Source organism: Nanorana parkeri, unplaced genomic scaffold (genome assembly GCF_000935625.1).
Source record: "Nanorana parkeri isolate BGI_ZX_2015 unplaced genomic scaffold, ASM93562v1 scaffold706, whole genome shotgun sequence".
In the NCBI taxonomy this organism is placed as follows: Eukaryota; Metazoa; Chordata; class Amphibia; order Anura; family Dicroglossidae; genus Nanorana; species Nanorana parkeri.
In genome coordinates, this window is record NW_017306974.1 from 709,390 (window position 1) to 726,412 (window position 17,023).

At 42.5% G+C, this 17,023-nt stretch overlaps 1 protein-coding gene across 1 annotated transcript in view; it reads left to right on the plus strand.

Annotated features, from left to right (window-relative positions):
- The window catches only part of CARD14 (caspase recruitment domain family member 14), a 90,778-nt gene that overhangs the window by 25,587 nt on the left and 48,168 nt on the right, over positions 1–17,023 (plus strand). Inside the window, exons 7-9 of the mRNA XM_018563874.1 lie at positions 3,526–3,636; positions 11,614–11,739; positions 13,581–13,733. Coding sequence (XP_018419376.1) covers positions 3,526–3,636; positions 11,614–11,739; positions 13,581–13,733 — 390 coding nt within the window. The remainder of the gene's footprint in view (positions 1–3,525; positions 3,637–11,613; positions 11,740–13,580; positions 13,734–17,023) is intronic.

Below are 17,023 nucleotides of genomic sequence, written 5' to 3' on the forward strand. Positions count from 1 at the left end.
TAAAAGTTTATAAAAAATAAATACAAATAAAATATTTTTAAAAATTCGAAAAAGGTAAAATAAAAAACATCTTCGGTTTCGATCTGACATTTTTTATTTATTTCGGTTTCATTTTTGAAATCTTCATTTCGGTGCACCTCTAGTATCGGTGCATCCCTAATTTGCACTAACATGGAATTTTGGTGCTGGTGACATCTGTATTGGAGTTCTGTTGTGAGCAGCGCCATCCGCAGTCATTACAAGCACACGTTACTTTTGGGATATCGGGTAATGAGTGCGGCAAGGTATATGGATATTGCTTTATATAGTATATATCTGGAGACCTGTGGCACACTGGCAAGTTGTGATTAACTCTAATGTTATTTATTTACAAAATACATGTAGTGTATACTTTACAAAAACATTGCCTCAAGGCGCTACAGTGTTCGAGTTTCGCTTGAAGAAAAGGTGGCAACCCTACTGTACATCCATCTGTGGCTTCTTGAGATTAGTGATGGGCCGAACAGGCCCAAGTTTGGTTCGAATTCAAACTTTAGAACATCCAAAAAGTTTGAACTTAAACTCAATGCAAGTCAATGGGGGTAGAACTTTCAAAAACAATTGTCCCCTTTAGGAGGGCTTATATGCAAGTTATTGGCCTTAAAAAGTTTATGGGGACTGGGTACTGCCCTGGGGGACAGGAATCAATGAAAAAAAAAACTTTTACAAAATACAATTTTTAAAGGGGCAGTGGTTTTAACATCACTTAATCGGTAACAATAACATTGAAAAATTCCTTTAAATATCGTGCCTGGCCTTTGTCTGCTTTTCTTTTCTTCTCTGTACAGGTCCTTTTCACCTAGCTTCTTTTTCATTCCTATGCTTTCACTAGGCTCTCCTCTTTTCTTCAACTTCCCCTATTCCTTTCTCCCTACCACTTCTTCTGTCTTCCTCTCGTAGGTTTTTTTTGGACCACCGGACCTCTGGGCCATGGCAATGCTCTCTAGTACAAGTTTGCGACCGAGTCCCTGAAAGGGAACTGTCTTTATAAGTTATGCTCTATATGTTATTTTATACAGGCTCATTGCCAAGCCTCGACCTGAACATGCGCTTGGATCATTCTCATACGCTGGGCAACGCCTAGTGATATGGTCAAACTTGGTATAAGTATGCACAATGGTCTGCAGTTGGCCCGTGGACTATAGGGCATAGAAGGGTTGAGCCTGAACACGTCTGATGGTCATGTAATTGTGTTCAGTGTATACGTTTCGTTGTATGTCTGTATACCTTTCGAAAATGAATAAAATTCCATTATTAAAAAAAAAAAAACTGACATTTCTAAAGAAAAAAACATGACATTTTTTTTGTTTATTCTTAAAGCGTGCAGTTGCCCCTCCCAAACAATACCAGACCCTTAAGGTCTGGAAGGAATATTTAGGAGGGAGCCCGTATAAAACGAATAAAAGTGTGTGGGGTTCGCCCTCAAAGTCATACCAGACCCTAAATGTAAAAAAAAAATAAAAATGATGTGTGGGATTCCCCCTTAAAGTCATACCAGGCCCTTAAGGTCTGGTAGGAATTTTAAAGGAAGAAGCCCATCCTCAAAATGGGGGGAAAAAACATGGGGTCCCCCCTAAAAATCCATACCAGGCCCTTGATCCGAGCATAGACCTGGCAGGGCCGGAAAAGGGAGGGACGAGCGAGCGCCCCCCTCCCTCCCATACCAGGCCACATGCCCTCAGCACTGGGAGAGTGCTTTTCCAGGGTCGCCCCTGGAAAAGCACCTTGTCCCCATGCTGGCAAGGGGGCTTCACATCAGGGTACCCATTTAATAAAGGGGCACCCAGATGCAGCCCCTCCCCTTGTAAATGAGTGAGGGGTACTTGTATCCCTACCCATTCACTAAATGGTTAAATAGAAGTGTAGAAGTGATTGATGGCACTAAAATGATTGCCCTTACTCCGACATTCGCGGCGATACATAACATGTGTAGTGCAATTGTCGTTTTCGCGCGCTTAGTGTTAGTTCAATTTACATTTTTATACTCATAGTTGTAGTGCTAATAGAAAGTTCAACTCACAAATTATTTTAATGTGTTTACCTACCAACTAGCAGCACAACTATAAGTGAAAATACAGAATAACTGGTGCATATAAAACATGTTCAGATTTACAGCAGACCTCAGACCAGAACCAAACGCACAGCAGACCTCAGAGCAGACCCAACGCACGGCAGAGTGCAGATCAGACCCAACGCACGGCAGAGTGCAGATCAGACCGAACGCACGGCAGAGTGCAGATCAGACCCAACGCACGGCAGAGCTCAGACCAGAACCAATGCACGGCAGACCTCAGACCAGAACCAACGCATGGCAGACCTCAGACTAGAACCAATGCAAGGCAGATCAGAACCAACACATGGCAGAGCACAGACCAGAACCAAACGTATGGCAGACCTCAGACCAAAACCAACACACGGCCGACCTCAGACCAAAACCAACACACGGCCGACCTCAGACCAAAACCAACACACGGCCAACCTCAGACCAAAACCAACACACGGCACACCACAGACACAAAACACACAAAGTAAACACACAACACATAAGGCCTCACTCACACTGGGCGTACACGTCCATGCGCCATGCACGCCTGTCCCAGGAGGAAGCGTGACAAAACCAACGCACGGCAGAGCGCAGACCAGAACCAATGCACAGAGTGCAACGCATGGCAGAGCACAGACCAGAACCAACACACGGCACAAAATGAGGTCAGCTGTCTACCCGATTAGTATATAATGACCAGGTTTTTCCATCAATGGATTTTTTTTCCCCTGATGACAAGGGTATATTCCAAGATAAATTGTGAAAGAGTGGTTCAGGGAGCATGAGACATCATTTTCACACATGGATTGGCCACCACAGAGTCCAGATCTTAACCCCCTTGAGAATCTTTGGGATGTTCTGGAGAAGACTTTACGCCGTAGTCCGACTCTCTCATCACTACAAAATATTAGTGAGAAATTAATGCAACTGTGGATGGAAATAAATGTTGTGACATTGCATAAGCTTATTGAAATGATGCCACTGTGAATGCATGCCGTGATCAAAACTAAAGGTGGTCCAAAGAAAAAAAAAAAGTGTGCCTTTTTGTGGCCAGGCAGTGTATTTTTGTGATACCAGAAGTCATTTTTTTAAATCTGCAGCTTTCAATAAAATACCTGATGATCCTGTCATGAAGATCTATTCATGGTAGGATGACACACAGGCTTTCAGTGGCGACTACCAGTGGCTGTTTTAACACACATTACACAGACATGGTCCACCATCATGAAATCCACCCCCATCAGAAATCCCATGCAGCTGCATGTAGACAGGAAATGGCTGCAAGGAATAATCAGTACTGATGATTACCAAAAAATGAAAAAGGGGTTCAATCAAATTTTAAAAAGGGGCAATTACTTGATACACAGTTTTAGCAAACCAAACGTCATTACATATACTTTAATTCTTAATTTCTTTACCCATATTTATGCTTGCAGGCAGAGCTGGATATAAAGCAGTGCTCAGATGGGGTTTTGCCAAGTTCTGAAGAGTTATTAGCTCAGCTTAGTGCTGCCAAAAAGAAGATAGAAGCTGGAGAGGCATTTGAAATTATGGTAAGCAACCATCTATCTTGCGGTCAGGTAAAACAATTACTTCAACCTTCCAGGATATCATAGTATGGAAATATACTTTCCTGTTAAAAGCAGGAACAGTTTACATACCGTTTGCCCAGGGGTGGACCTATCGACGGCGCAGTTGGTTCAGCTGCCCCAGGGCGCAAGGTTGGGAAGGGCCTATTGAAGTCCCAGGATTGTAGGCAGGGGCAGACTGGGCCAGGGGACCCCTTAACCCCTTCACAACCCACAGTCGAAGCGATTCTGATGACTCAGCTTTCCCCAAATCGCTTCTACAATTTGGGGAAACCTCCCTCCCTCCAACACCCCCTGCTGTGTTTCCTGGGCTTCATTGCCCCTCCTGCGGACCCAGGACCGGCATCGCGGGTGTCCGTTCACCCTTCACACACCTCCCCGTTCTATGGGACCGAGAGCAACGTGCAATGCATTTCCATTTAGAGTGGAAAGGTGACACTATGGGTCTTTTAGACCCACAGTGTCATCTTAAAGAGTACCTGGCACTACCAATATGCTATTACATGGGGGGCCTGTAAGCCCACCTATGTGAAAACAATTAAAGTTAAAAAAAGTTTTAAAAATAATTTTAAATAAAATAAATGTTAAACTAATTAAAAAAACTTTTTTTAAAGGCCCCCGAGAGCATGTGTAAACTTGCGTCTGGTGCACCTACGTACGAAAACTACTATTGCGCTGCACATGCTGGGTATTGCCCCACATGCCAGAGAGCAATAATTCTAGGGCCAAAATTTACACGTATCTCTAAACTGATGACCTGTTGGGCTTTTAAAGTGTCATATATGGACTTTTTGGGGTACTGAAATTTGTTGCAGTTTCACAGACGCACACAGTTTTTAACATGGGTATCTATTTACTCGTTGTAACCTGATCTTTTGTTTTTTATTAAGAAAAAAAAAAGTTTTATATAGTGTTGTGGGGCACCAAATTTAACTTAAGTGCATCTTTCACAAAACTTTTGGGTTTGATAATAAGTTGCGCTAATGTCGTGCAACATAACAATTTGCACCTGCTACCATTTTATTCTACAGGGTCTTGGCTTTCATATGTTTGGTGGTTTTAAGTAATTTTCAGGCCTAAAATGTATATTTTAACTTGTAAGCGGGAAAAAAAGGCCTTGGTCCTTAAGGGGTTAAAAACGGCTTTGTAGCTGCACTGGCAGGAGGAGAATCGGTTTGGCTGCCTTTGCTATCTGCCCACTTCATTGATCGCACTTCTCAGCGGCCACCTGCATACGTATGGCAGACCTCAGACCAAAACCAACACACGGCCGACCTCAGACCAAAACCAACACACGGCCGACCTCAGACCAAAACCAACACACGGCCAACCTCAGACCAAAACCAACACACGGCCAACCTCAGACCACCACAAATAGACGGCAGACCTCAGACCAGCATAAACACATGGCAGAGCACAGACCAACACATGGCAGAGCGCAGACCAGAACCAACGCACGGCAGAGCGTGACAAAACCAACGCACGGCAGAGCGCAGACCAGAACCAATGCACAGAGTGCAACGCATGGCAGAGCACAGACCAGAACCAACACACGGCACAAAATGAGGTCAGCTGTCTACCCGATTAGTATATAATGACCAGGTTTTTCCATCAATGGATTTTTTTTCCCCTGATGACAAGGGTATATTCCAAGATAAATTGTGAAAGAGTGGTTCAGGGAGCATGAGACATCATTTTCACACATGGATTGGCCACCACAGAGTCCAGATCTTAACCCCCTTGAGAATCTTTGGGATGTTCTGGAGAAGACTTTACGCCGTAGTCCGACTCTCTCATCACTACAAAATATTAGTGAGAAATTAATGCAACTGTGGATGGAAATAAATGTTGTGACATTGCATAAGCTTATTGAAATGATGCCACTGTGAATGCATGCCGTGATCAAAACTAAAGGTGGTCCAAAGAAAAAAAAAAAGTGTGCCTTTTTGTGGCCAGGCAGTGTATTTTTGTGATACCAGAAGTCATTTTTTTAAATCTGCAGCTTTCAATAAAATACCTGATGATCCTGTCATGAAGATCTATTCATGGTAGGATGACACACAGGCTTTCAGTGGCGACTACCAGTGGCTGTTTTAACACACATTACACAGACATGGTCCACCATCATGAAATCCACCCCCATCAGAAATCCCATGCAGCTGCATGTAGACAGGAAATGGCTGCAAGGAATAATCAGTACTGATGATTACCAAAAAATGAAAAAGGGGTTCAATCAAATTTTAAAAAGGGGCAATTACTTGATACACAGTTTTAGCAAACCAAACGTCATTACATATACTTTAATTCTTAATTTCTTTACCCATATTTATGCTTGCAGGCAGAGCTGGATATAAAGCAGTGCTCAGATGGGGTTTTGCCAAGTTCTGAAGAGTTATTAGCTCAGCTTAGTGCTGCCAAAAAGAAGATAGAAGCTGGAGAGGCATTTGAAATTATGGTAAGCAACCATCTATCTTGCGGTCAGGTAAAACAATTACTTCAACCTTCCAGGATATCATAGTATGGAAATATACTTTCCTGTTAAAAGCAGGAACAGTTTACATACCGTTTGCCCAGGGGTGGACCTATCGACGGCGCAGTTGGTTCAGCTGCCCCAGGGCGCAAGGTTGGGAAGGGCCTATTGAAGTCCCAGGATTGTAGGCAGGGGCAGACTGGGCCAGGGGACCCCTTAACCCCTTCACAACCCACAGTCGAAGCGATTCTGATGACTCAGCTTTCCCCAAATCGCTTCTACAATTTGGGGAAACCTCCCTCCCTCCAACACCCCCTGCTGTGTTTCCTGGGCTTCATTGCCCCTCCTGCGGACCCAGGACCGGCATCGCGGGTGTCCGTTCACCCTTCACACACCTCCCCGTTCTATGGGACCGAGAGCAACGTGCAATGCATTTCCATTTAGAGTGGAAAGGTGACACTATGGGTCTTTTAGACCCACAGTGTCATCTTAAAGAGTACCTGGCACTACCAATATGCTATTACATGGGGGGCCTGTAAGCCCACCTATGTGAAAACAATTAAAGTTAAAAAAAGTTTTAAAAATAATTTTAAATAAAATAAATGTTAAACTAATTAAAAAAACTTTTTTTAAAGGCCCCCGAGAGCATGTGTAAACTTGCGTCTGGTGCACCTACGTACGAAAACTACTATTGCGCTGCACATGCTGGGTATTGCCCCACATGCCAGAGAGCAATAATTCTAGGGCCAAAATTTACACGTATCTCTAAACTGATGACCTGTTGGGCTTTTAAAGTGTCATATATGGACTTTTTGGGGTACTGAAATTTGTTGCAGTTTCACAGACGCACACAGTTTTTAACATGGGTATCTATTTACTCGTTGTAACCTGATCTTTTGTTTTTTATTAAGAAAAAAAAAAGTTTTATATAGTGTTGTGGGGCACCAAATTTAACTTAAGTGCATCTTTCACAAAACTTTTGGGTTTGATAATAAGTTGCGCTAATGTCGTGCAACATAACAATTTGCACCTGCTACCATTTTATTCTACAGGGTCTTGGCTTTCATATGTTTGGTGGTTTTAAGTAATTTTCAGGCCTAAAATGTATATTTTAACTTGTAAGCGGGAAAAAAAGGCCTTGGTCCTTAAGGGGTTAAAAACGGCTTTGTAGCTGCACTGGCAGGAGGAGAATCGGTTTGGCTGCCTTTGCTATCTGCCCACTTCATTGATCGCACTTCTCAGCGGCCACCTGCATCTTCCTCCGCCCACTTCAATTGCTATGGGCTGGGAGGGAGACTGTATGTCAGGGACTTAAACCTCACCGAACTCTGCAGCGGGTCCGGCCCCTTCAGCGGCATCTGGTAGCTAGACAACGTGCAGGCCGACCTCAGCTCACGGCTCCTCCCTCCTCACGCCGCTGTCAGATGCACCTTTTGATAAGATCTGCAGCAGGTCTGGCCCTCAGTGGTGTCCCGTAGCTAGGAAACGTTCGGGTCGGCCTCAGCTCGCGGCTCCGCCCCCAGCACACCGCTCTCCGCCTACAAAAACGTAGGCTATTCACTTGCTCGGCGTTCTAGCGAGGTAGAACGTCGAGCAAGCAAACTAGCTGTAATCACCACTCGACATCCTGGACCTTGTAGTTCCCCAGCTGAGGGTTGCGAGACAGGCGGCTACAACCTCAGTGCACAGCTATCCTTGAGCAGACTACGGCTCATCCTGAGTTCACAGGAACCGCAAGTACTCCCATCACATTCTATACGTGTTTCATCTGCATTGTATTCCATTGTTTAAAGAAACGGTAACCTTGCTGAGGACTGTTCACCACTCTGCACATTTATATTGGACTGAGAACTTTGAACATAGAATTCATGAGTATAGCAGGTGTGTCTCCATTGCAGAAGGGTACGATAACATTCTTGAATTGATAGTAGCTATTGCCTGCCTGTTCCCTTGGTCCTAAGTTGCTATAGGACATTAAACCATCGATTGCAGTAATCCGCACTGCCACACCAGCTTGTACTTACTTATACTTTAAGCACTAGTGAGATTAACTATTGCTAACCAATCTACAGACCCCCAACATGCCCCAATGAACTCCAATTGAGGCCACAGGGAGATTACAGACCTCTCTTTTCATTTGCATAACTGTGGTGGTGTATGATGTGTTAGGGGTTCCAACCTCACTCAACTCAATAGAGTGTGAAAGAGAACCTGAACCATCCCCAGGCCTACTCCGCAGTTGTGATCCATCATTCACATACGCTTGCTGGAATATTACACTGCAGCACTACCATTGGCCAGTTGAGAGCAAGAGAGTGGGTCCTGAAGTGAGGAAACAAGGAGGCAACTGGAGGCATCATGCTGGGCTAAAGGCATTCCCACTGAACATGAAAGAAACATGGCTGCTAAACCCCCCCCCCCACCACCACCCGGAGAGGAAGAAGACACGGCTGCAGAGCACCTGAATTAAGACATCAGATTAACTGTGCGCACTATAAGTCCCTGTTCTTTACGAGCCACACCGCTGACCTCTGCAATACTCTACTTCCATTTTGTACCTGAAGATAGAAGGATGATCTGTTATTTTTGTCTAGAAGGAATAAGTAACCAATATTACCAAAAATGTGTCATCGGGGGTTACATAGTATTTGAGGTTGAAAAAAGACACGGGTCCATCAAGTCCAACCTATAGCGTGTATGCATGTGAATCTGCATTTGTATGAGTGTGTATGAGTCCCTGTGTCATCCTCTTCTTAAGAGTACCTGTACCCCTGTATGTTGCAGTCTCTGAGGAAATCGTCAAATGCTTTTTGAACGATGCAACACTCTTAGCTGAAATCACTGCTTGAGGCAGCGAGTTCCATACCCTGACCGCTCTAACTGTGAGGAAGCCCCTACGCCCCTTGTGATTACATTTTTTCTCTACTAGTTTTAGGTGGTGGCCTCTAGTCTTTTTTATGGAGGTTAAAGTAAAGAGTTTATGGCTGATGTTGCTATTTCCATTGAACATTTTGTACAAGAAAATCATATCCCCCTTAATCTCCTCACCTCCAGCGTGAACATGTTTAAATTTAGTAACCTTGTTTCATAGCATTGGTCCTCCATCCCCTTAATTAGTTTGGTTGCCCTCCTCTGGGCTCCCCCAAGTTTAAGGACATCCCTTCTGTGGATAGGTGACCAAAACTGGACCGCTTAGCAAATATGGCTAAACCAGCGATCTATAAAGTGGCAAAATTATAGCCTTGTCTCTGCAGTACATTCCATGTTTAATACAAGACAGTACTCTGCTCGCTTTGTTTACCACGGCCTGGCATTGCAAGCTGTTATTTAATCTGGGGTCTACTATCACCCCCAGATCTTTTTCCATTTGTGACTTCCCTAGTGGAGCTCCCAACAATTTGTTTAATACACTCCCCATAGTGTAGGTAGTATTCCATTTTAAATATTTCAGCATTGTCTGGCTGCTTGCATCTTATATTTATCAGAGAATCTATAAGTCATATACCCCCATCTCTGTAACCATTAAAAGTATGTCATAGGGGTCTCATAGTTCATCCATGGATTTTACAGGATGCAAAATAAACAAGTAATTGAAAAATCTTCAACAGAGTGGGAGAGGTGAGAAACTCAGACTACTGCACACCAACACACCTCAATTCAGATATATGAAGTGCAGTTCCTAACAGCAGCTTATATATTTAAATACTGTATATGTGCAAAAAAAGGTTTGCGTTTTGTTCCTGTTGGAAAATTGTGGTGAAGAGGATTCGGGTCTTTGTAGGAAAGGGATTAAATGTCTCCCAGTTTTTTTGATGTGCCCAAGAGATTACAGTAACTGCTATGACGTTCACAAACTGGGAAAGGCAGTGGAAGGTCTGTGACAGAGTATCACACAGCACTCTCTGCACAAAAACTTTATTTAAATATATTCTTCAATAGCAACAGAGGATAGAAATCTACTTTGTGTTCACCAAACACCTATGCAAAGCCAGTTATTGCCATATAAATGTAGCCATAACACGGTTACTGGGCTGCACATAGCCTGTACAGTTAGCAGAGTTGTGTGTGGGACCCTGTAGACTCCACCAACTACAGGCTGCCTGCAGACAACTACCGAGGGGTGGCTACAAGACCAGCCACCCTGCACAAGGAGAGAGAACAGCACTGACCAGTCATTAATACAGGAAGCTCATGCACAGAGGCAAAGTTTTGTTTGTACTGGAAATACACAAAGAACATCAATTGAAGTAAGTGTAGCGCCCTCTAAAATGTCGCTATTCAATTTAGAGATACCTGGACTGTAACCAGTCTAGATACTGATTATACAGAGCTCTGCATTCTATAGGTGTCCCTGAGTCTGCTGGATCGATTGCTCCTCCTGTTGCTGAGGAAAAGGGAGCCTTGGTATACAGTGAGGGAGGATCCATCCTCAGGTTATGACTATGCACCTGGCCCTAGCCAATCCCTGAGTAGGATGACTCAGAGGCATGGTTGAGGGCAGGTAATAAAAGGTCTGGGGACATTGTGGAGAGCTCTCTTCCCCCTAGGGGCCTTGCCCTAGGAGGACTGTGTGTGATGCAGAGCAAATAGCCTGGGCCTCAGCACATGGCAGGTGCTGAGGGGCCTGGAGGCCTAAGGATACACTGATACTTCACTGGGCCCATACACGTGGCAGGTGTTGGGTGCCTTGTTCTAAGAAGATACTCTCATTTAACTGGAGTGCTCCTTGGCAGTTGCAGATGCTGAGGGCACAGAAGTTCCAGATCCTAAAGAGGAAAATACCTGATGGAAGCTGGGTCAGAGGAGGAGTACGCTTGTTGAGGGGTACCGCAGAGGAGCTGGTGCAAGCGTCCGTCTGGGACCCACAAGGGAGAGCCCTCACCCATTCCAGGTATCTGTTCACAGTATTACTACTACTATTGGTCCTTGGGGCCAGATCACAGCGATATCAGCATTAGCAGTTGCTAAGAGAGACAGCTGTCCTCCGAAGTATTTCCTATGGCATCCTACAGACCCTAAACCCTCTCTCTCCTATTGATGTTGCAAATAAATACCCTAAAAAGACCCTAAGACTCGAGCCGTTCTGTCCGTGAGTGTCGGTGTGCTGTTGCTGATCAAAGGGGACTGGCAGCTGGAACCAACAGGTAGGAGAACCTATTGCAATATTCAGCGGCTCCTTCGGGGGTGAGCGCTACATAAGAATACACATGGCTTTCATATTTAGCCAATATTGTTTTTTATTCTGAGGTTCAGCTCTAAGTTCGTATGTGTACTTGCAGAGGTGAGGGCTGGGTGCAGAAACAAATTTGTTGAGATAGTCAGAGAAAAATATTTTGAGCTACTACCTTGAACAAAATGTAAATTGTGTAACGCTGTTAGGGTAGTAGCTTAGACTTTGGACTCTGTAAACAAAAATGTTTTTATTTGATAGGGTGTGCACTTTGACATTTGCAATGTGGTTTGTTTTGCAGTGGCAGAAGGAAAAGGAGACCATGCTTCAGGAGAGTCGTCACTTGCAGTCTAACTATGATATCTTGAAAAAAAAGACAGAAGCATTTCATAATCAAGTGTCCGACCTGCAAAAAGAGCGTGACCAGGTGCCCACACATATGTATAAGGCTTTAGCTGTTTCTAATTGGATGATTTGATTTTTACTCCCTGATGCCGAATAACTCTTTAATGTTGAGCTTTCATCTACTAGACAGATTTTAGCAATAAATGATAGCACAGCTGAAATTTGGTGCAAGCGTGTTAAAGAAAATGCTTAAAGAAGAACTCTGAGCAACTTATTAACCCGTGCAGTGGGGCTACCCCCGCACGGCAAGAGTTAACTGCTAATTTTTTTCTAGGTGCTAAAAAAAAAAAAAAAAGTTATCCTCATTAATATCCTATTACCCAAAAGCTGAGACGGCTCACTGCTTCTCTGGTCTCTGAAGTGTGTCTCCTCCCACACTGCAGCATTAGAATGTTCCTCCGTGTCCTCACATCTGTACACTGTGTATAGAATGGGATGATTTATGGGACCTTAGACCTCTGCAGAAGTGGGGGAGAGAGGCTGGAAAGACTGGTCTAAAAACAAGTTTGCTCTGTGGTTCAGATGAGAATAACTTTTTTTTAGCAGCTAGACAAAAAATGAGCAGTTAAGCCCTGCAGTGTGTTAATTATTTATGCATTGGACTGTATGTGCCTTTAGAGCATTGGAGGACAGGGAATGTGGACATATTTTATTGCTTAGTAACGTTTTGTCTAACTTGTGCTAAAACAGGATTGTAGGGTGTTAAAGTTGTGATGAAACGAGTCAAATGCGCAATCTGCAAGCAGCTAAAAATCAGTGCTAAGGTCTGATTATTGATCGGCCGATCGACATACACAGGGATTGCCACAATGGGGGGTGTCTCCAATTATCCAAATAGCAAAAGTTGCTATAAATAGTAGTCTGTATAGAGTGTAAAATACAATGTAAGTGCAGACAATGTATGATCTCAGCTATTTGCTTGTGCTGCTACTTTAGCCAACTTAATGAACACATGTATTTTGTAGATAGTGACAATTTTCCACAATGGCCCTACAAAGGATCATTTGAGAATGATGCACTGCATCAACTGTATCATGTGCATGCACTGCTGCCTAAAGGCCAAACTTTTCAAAATGCTGTTTGATAGGATGGGGAAAATGTATACCTTTGTGAGGTTATTTCTATCTATGTCAATGTTTGGGCGATTTCTCTCTGCCAGAAAGAACAGAAGGTGAGGGGAAAAATCGCTTTCAGCAGGGACACAGACTGCAATAGAAAAATATGCTAGTAGATTGAGGAAAGTTTAGACCCACTGTCAGGATTTTGTGTCCCCATTAGGGAGTATTTAACTCCCTACCTGTTCAGATGATGGCTGTCAAACAATATAGAAAGTAAAAGGCAAAATTTGTCTGTGAATACTCTCATTAACTATGGTCATGGTATTAGCTAGTAGTAGTTAAGTCACATTCAACAGAACATGTTCTCTAATGTAGATATTTCACAGCTTAGCCAATCCAGTTCTAATTAGTGTCAGGAATATGCCCTAGCATTTATGGCACATAGCCACACAGGTATCTCAATCAGCATCTGCCATGACACATTCCATGATGATTGGAATAATGTGGCAGTTACCTGTGTGGCTGTGTCGGGTGCTGGGGTATGTTCTTGACACTCAATAGAAGTGGATAAGCTGCAAAATGTCTTCAACATTACAGAACAAGTAAAGTTGCATGTTACAAACTACTACTAAGGGAACATTTCTTCAGTGGAGATGCAGACAGCATTTAAACCCTTACAAGGGTTCTAGCCCTACATCCCTTCTCTATCCAAAATCAAATAAAAAGTTTAGCTGCAGTTGGGCTGTAACCAAGCTGATCTAGATCTCACACAATTTGCAATTTTGCTTTTGTACTCTTGCTACAGGCATACAGAGCTCGTGACATGGTTCAAGGTGAGATTTCCCTTTTCCTGGCAGAGAAGGATTTACTGAGAAAGCAGGTCATGGATCTTACTGAATGTAACTCAGAAATCAAGCAACAGATACAAAGTTTGGAAGCAGAACTGCGGTCCCAAATGGTTAGTTATGTCAGCATCAGATTAATATGCTAAAAATAAAATTTTCTGTATGAATTATGATTGTCCAGGTGCCCAAGGTGAAATAAATGTCTCAGTTTTTATGGCAAACTAACTTAAATACTGCATTACACTTCTAAACTAAAAATTAGGGATGCACCGATACAGTTTTTTCCGTATCGAGTACTGATATCTTTTTTTTGGTAATTGCCAATACTGAAAGTCCCATTAAGGAAGCCGGGCGGCGTGTAATGACTCGCCACCTGGCTTCCTGATTAGCCAGGAAGCCGGGCGGTGTGTAATGATTTGCCGCCTGACTTCACGATTAGCCGGGAAGCCGTCTTCATGCTCCCTCCTCACTAGGTGACGAAGAAGCATGGAGCTGGCTTTTTGCCCAATCAGAAAGCCGGGGGGGGGGGGGGAGGGGGGCAAGTTGTTACCCAGCCCCTGGCTTCCTGATAGGCCAGGACGCCAGCTCCATGCTCCCTGGTGATGAGGGAGCATGGAGCCGGCTTCCCAGCCAATCATGAAGCCGATAGCGTGTGATGACTCGCCGCTCGGTTTCCTGATTAAGGATGTTCCAGTATTGGGATAGGCTTTGGGAGCATTTGGGGCGAGTATGAGTACTCACCCAAATACTGGGTATCAGCACCGATACAGATACTAGTATGCGTATCGGTGAAACCCTACTAAAAATATCATACAACCAGATAAAAAAGTTGTGTCACAGCGCTGAAGGTTAAGTTAATTAAATTGGTTAAAAGTGTAATCGTGTAATCCGTGATTACATTAAATAAATTAATTAAATCAAGTGTTCACATAAAAAAGTGAGTAGAAAAGAAGCGTGTTTAACACAGCTTATAAAGAGTTAAGCCGAACCCAACATCATTTGTTATATAGCAAATGGAACAAACTAAAGAAAAAATTTACAATTAAAGTGTGAGATAACAATGAATATCTAGAGTTAAATTGTGTCACAAAAATAAAGGTAGCACATATGTGGAAAAAAAGTTGTGACAAATTAAATTGATCTCAAGTAAAACAAATAATAATAAAAGTTTGTCAATCAGTGATCTGTATCAAAAAGTTCTGATTGCAAATGCAACAAAGTGAAAATGTTTTTATCGATCTAAATAGATCTATTAACGGTAATCTTGCAGAAAAAGGTATCAGAAAAAAATATATCAGAAAAACTACATCAAAAAACGAAAAACAAATAATCTTGCAGAGAAGACCTCAAAGGATGGGGAAAAACAATGTTCAAGAAGTCAGAAAAGAAAACACAAGGCAGATAGTAGTGGATTTTTTTTTCGGTTTAGTCAGCAGCCCCCTTATAGATGGGTACTCACCAGAGTGCAGTGAGTAAACGAATATTTGGAATAGCGGCATTCCGGTCCACGATCCTGTTCAAATTTAAACTCAATTCTTCCCGCGTTGGAGATTGGCCAGGAGGGAGTTTTAAACTCTGCAGTGCTGGAGATGTCCAGCGTACACAGAGGCTATTCCTCCTAGATGCGATGTCAGCGAACCATCTCTCAGTGATCCCCGTGGTAAAAAATTAAGAAGAAAACGCCTTCATGGTGCAGTAAATAAAAGCATTCAAGTTTATTAAAACATATAGTAACTCACATATAAAGTATAAAAAGTCCGGCCGGCAAAACAGCTCAAAAACCGCTATGTAGACTCCTCGTGTGCAAATGACTCTGCCTTTTTGACGCGTTTCATCATGTGACTTTTTCAAAAAAAGGCAGATATCAAGAAATGAGGTGGATGCTGGTATATAAGTGTTCTGCTAATTGATCTTGATTGTAAGACCAATCAGCAAATAAGTCAAAAAGGTAAACATCCATTAGAATTAAACCAGTGTGAAATCTGATAGCAAAAATGAGTGAGTCTACATAGAAAAAGGAAATAATATAATTGGGACATCACAACAATAAATTAATTAAGTAAATTGAACGATCTATAGCATTTCGTTGGACTTGCTAATTAAGACAAGACAGATTTATAGGAGGACAACTAAAAAGTTTACTAGTGCAAGCATAAACCAACGATATTAAATTAGGTAAAATGCAATAGCAAAAATTAAATTGAAAATGGGTGATCGATCAAGTACAGTACAGCCATGTGAGGGATGTGTAAAATCAGAGCAAACGAATCATAAAAGAATATAGGCTAAAACGCCTTAAGTGCTCTACTACGAACCATATAAATTATTATGTATATATATTAATAGCAAAAAAAAGAAACTGATGGGCATTAGTGTATGTTGATTAAATACAGTGAACGAATGTGATGGGCGGACATTCCCAAACAAGAAATAAATTAGTAATAATGGGATAATGATGAAAAGGATTAAATGAACGTTGGAATCTAATATATTAATGTGTGTATAATATTAATAACTAAAAGAGGATGAATAAAAGTGTAACGTATGAACAAGAGTTATTCATTGAACATTAGTGTATGTTGGTTAAATGCGGTGAACGAAAGTGACTGGAGAACATTACCAACATTAATATGTGAAGATAGGATAATACTAAAATACACCCCTTCCAAAAAATCATGACCTAAATTCACAACATAAAAAATCATTAGTACAACAAACCCGTTTCAATTTACCCCTTTCTCAACGTTACTATCCTTTAATGGAACAGGATGACGATAATAAGGGATCCTTTTTTGAATCAAATGTTGCCCCAAAAGATTTAACCCCAAAGATACAGGATTTTTCGGGGTTTCCTCACCACAATCCCCCTTACAGAGAGACACATCCAAGGGGACGCCTGGGTCACTTCACCCAAAGGGGAAGACGACCTTTTTGGACGAACAGAGATCCTCATGGACAAGAGGACCATTTAGAGAGAGAATGGGAAGATCAAGGTCATATAGGGGGGAGGGGGAGGAGAGGCCCCTATATGAACCAAAGGGAATATTTCAGAAATCAAAGATTCCGAGGAGGGGCTGCAGAGGGGGGAGGAAGCTACAATATAGGAAACAACAGAGTGTGGTAGGAGAGGGCGTATTCAATATTAGCTCGACTCCCTTAAGCACAGAGGAGGAGAGGGTTTTAAACTTAGGATTGAAATTTGCCCCTGCACATAACCTTAACAAGTTTTCTACCTATATCGACCTTCAAAAATTCATTAGGAAACTGAATATAAAAAAATATTATTCCTCCACCACTAATATCACCTCTAAGAATGCCACTACCACCAAAGAAAAGAAATATATACAAACCCCGCTAAGGAATAACTCAGTATGCAATCCTAAAAATAATTCCAACCACTTCA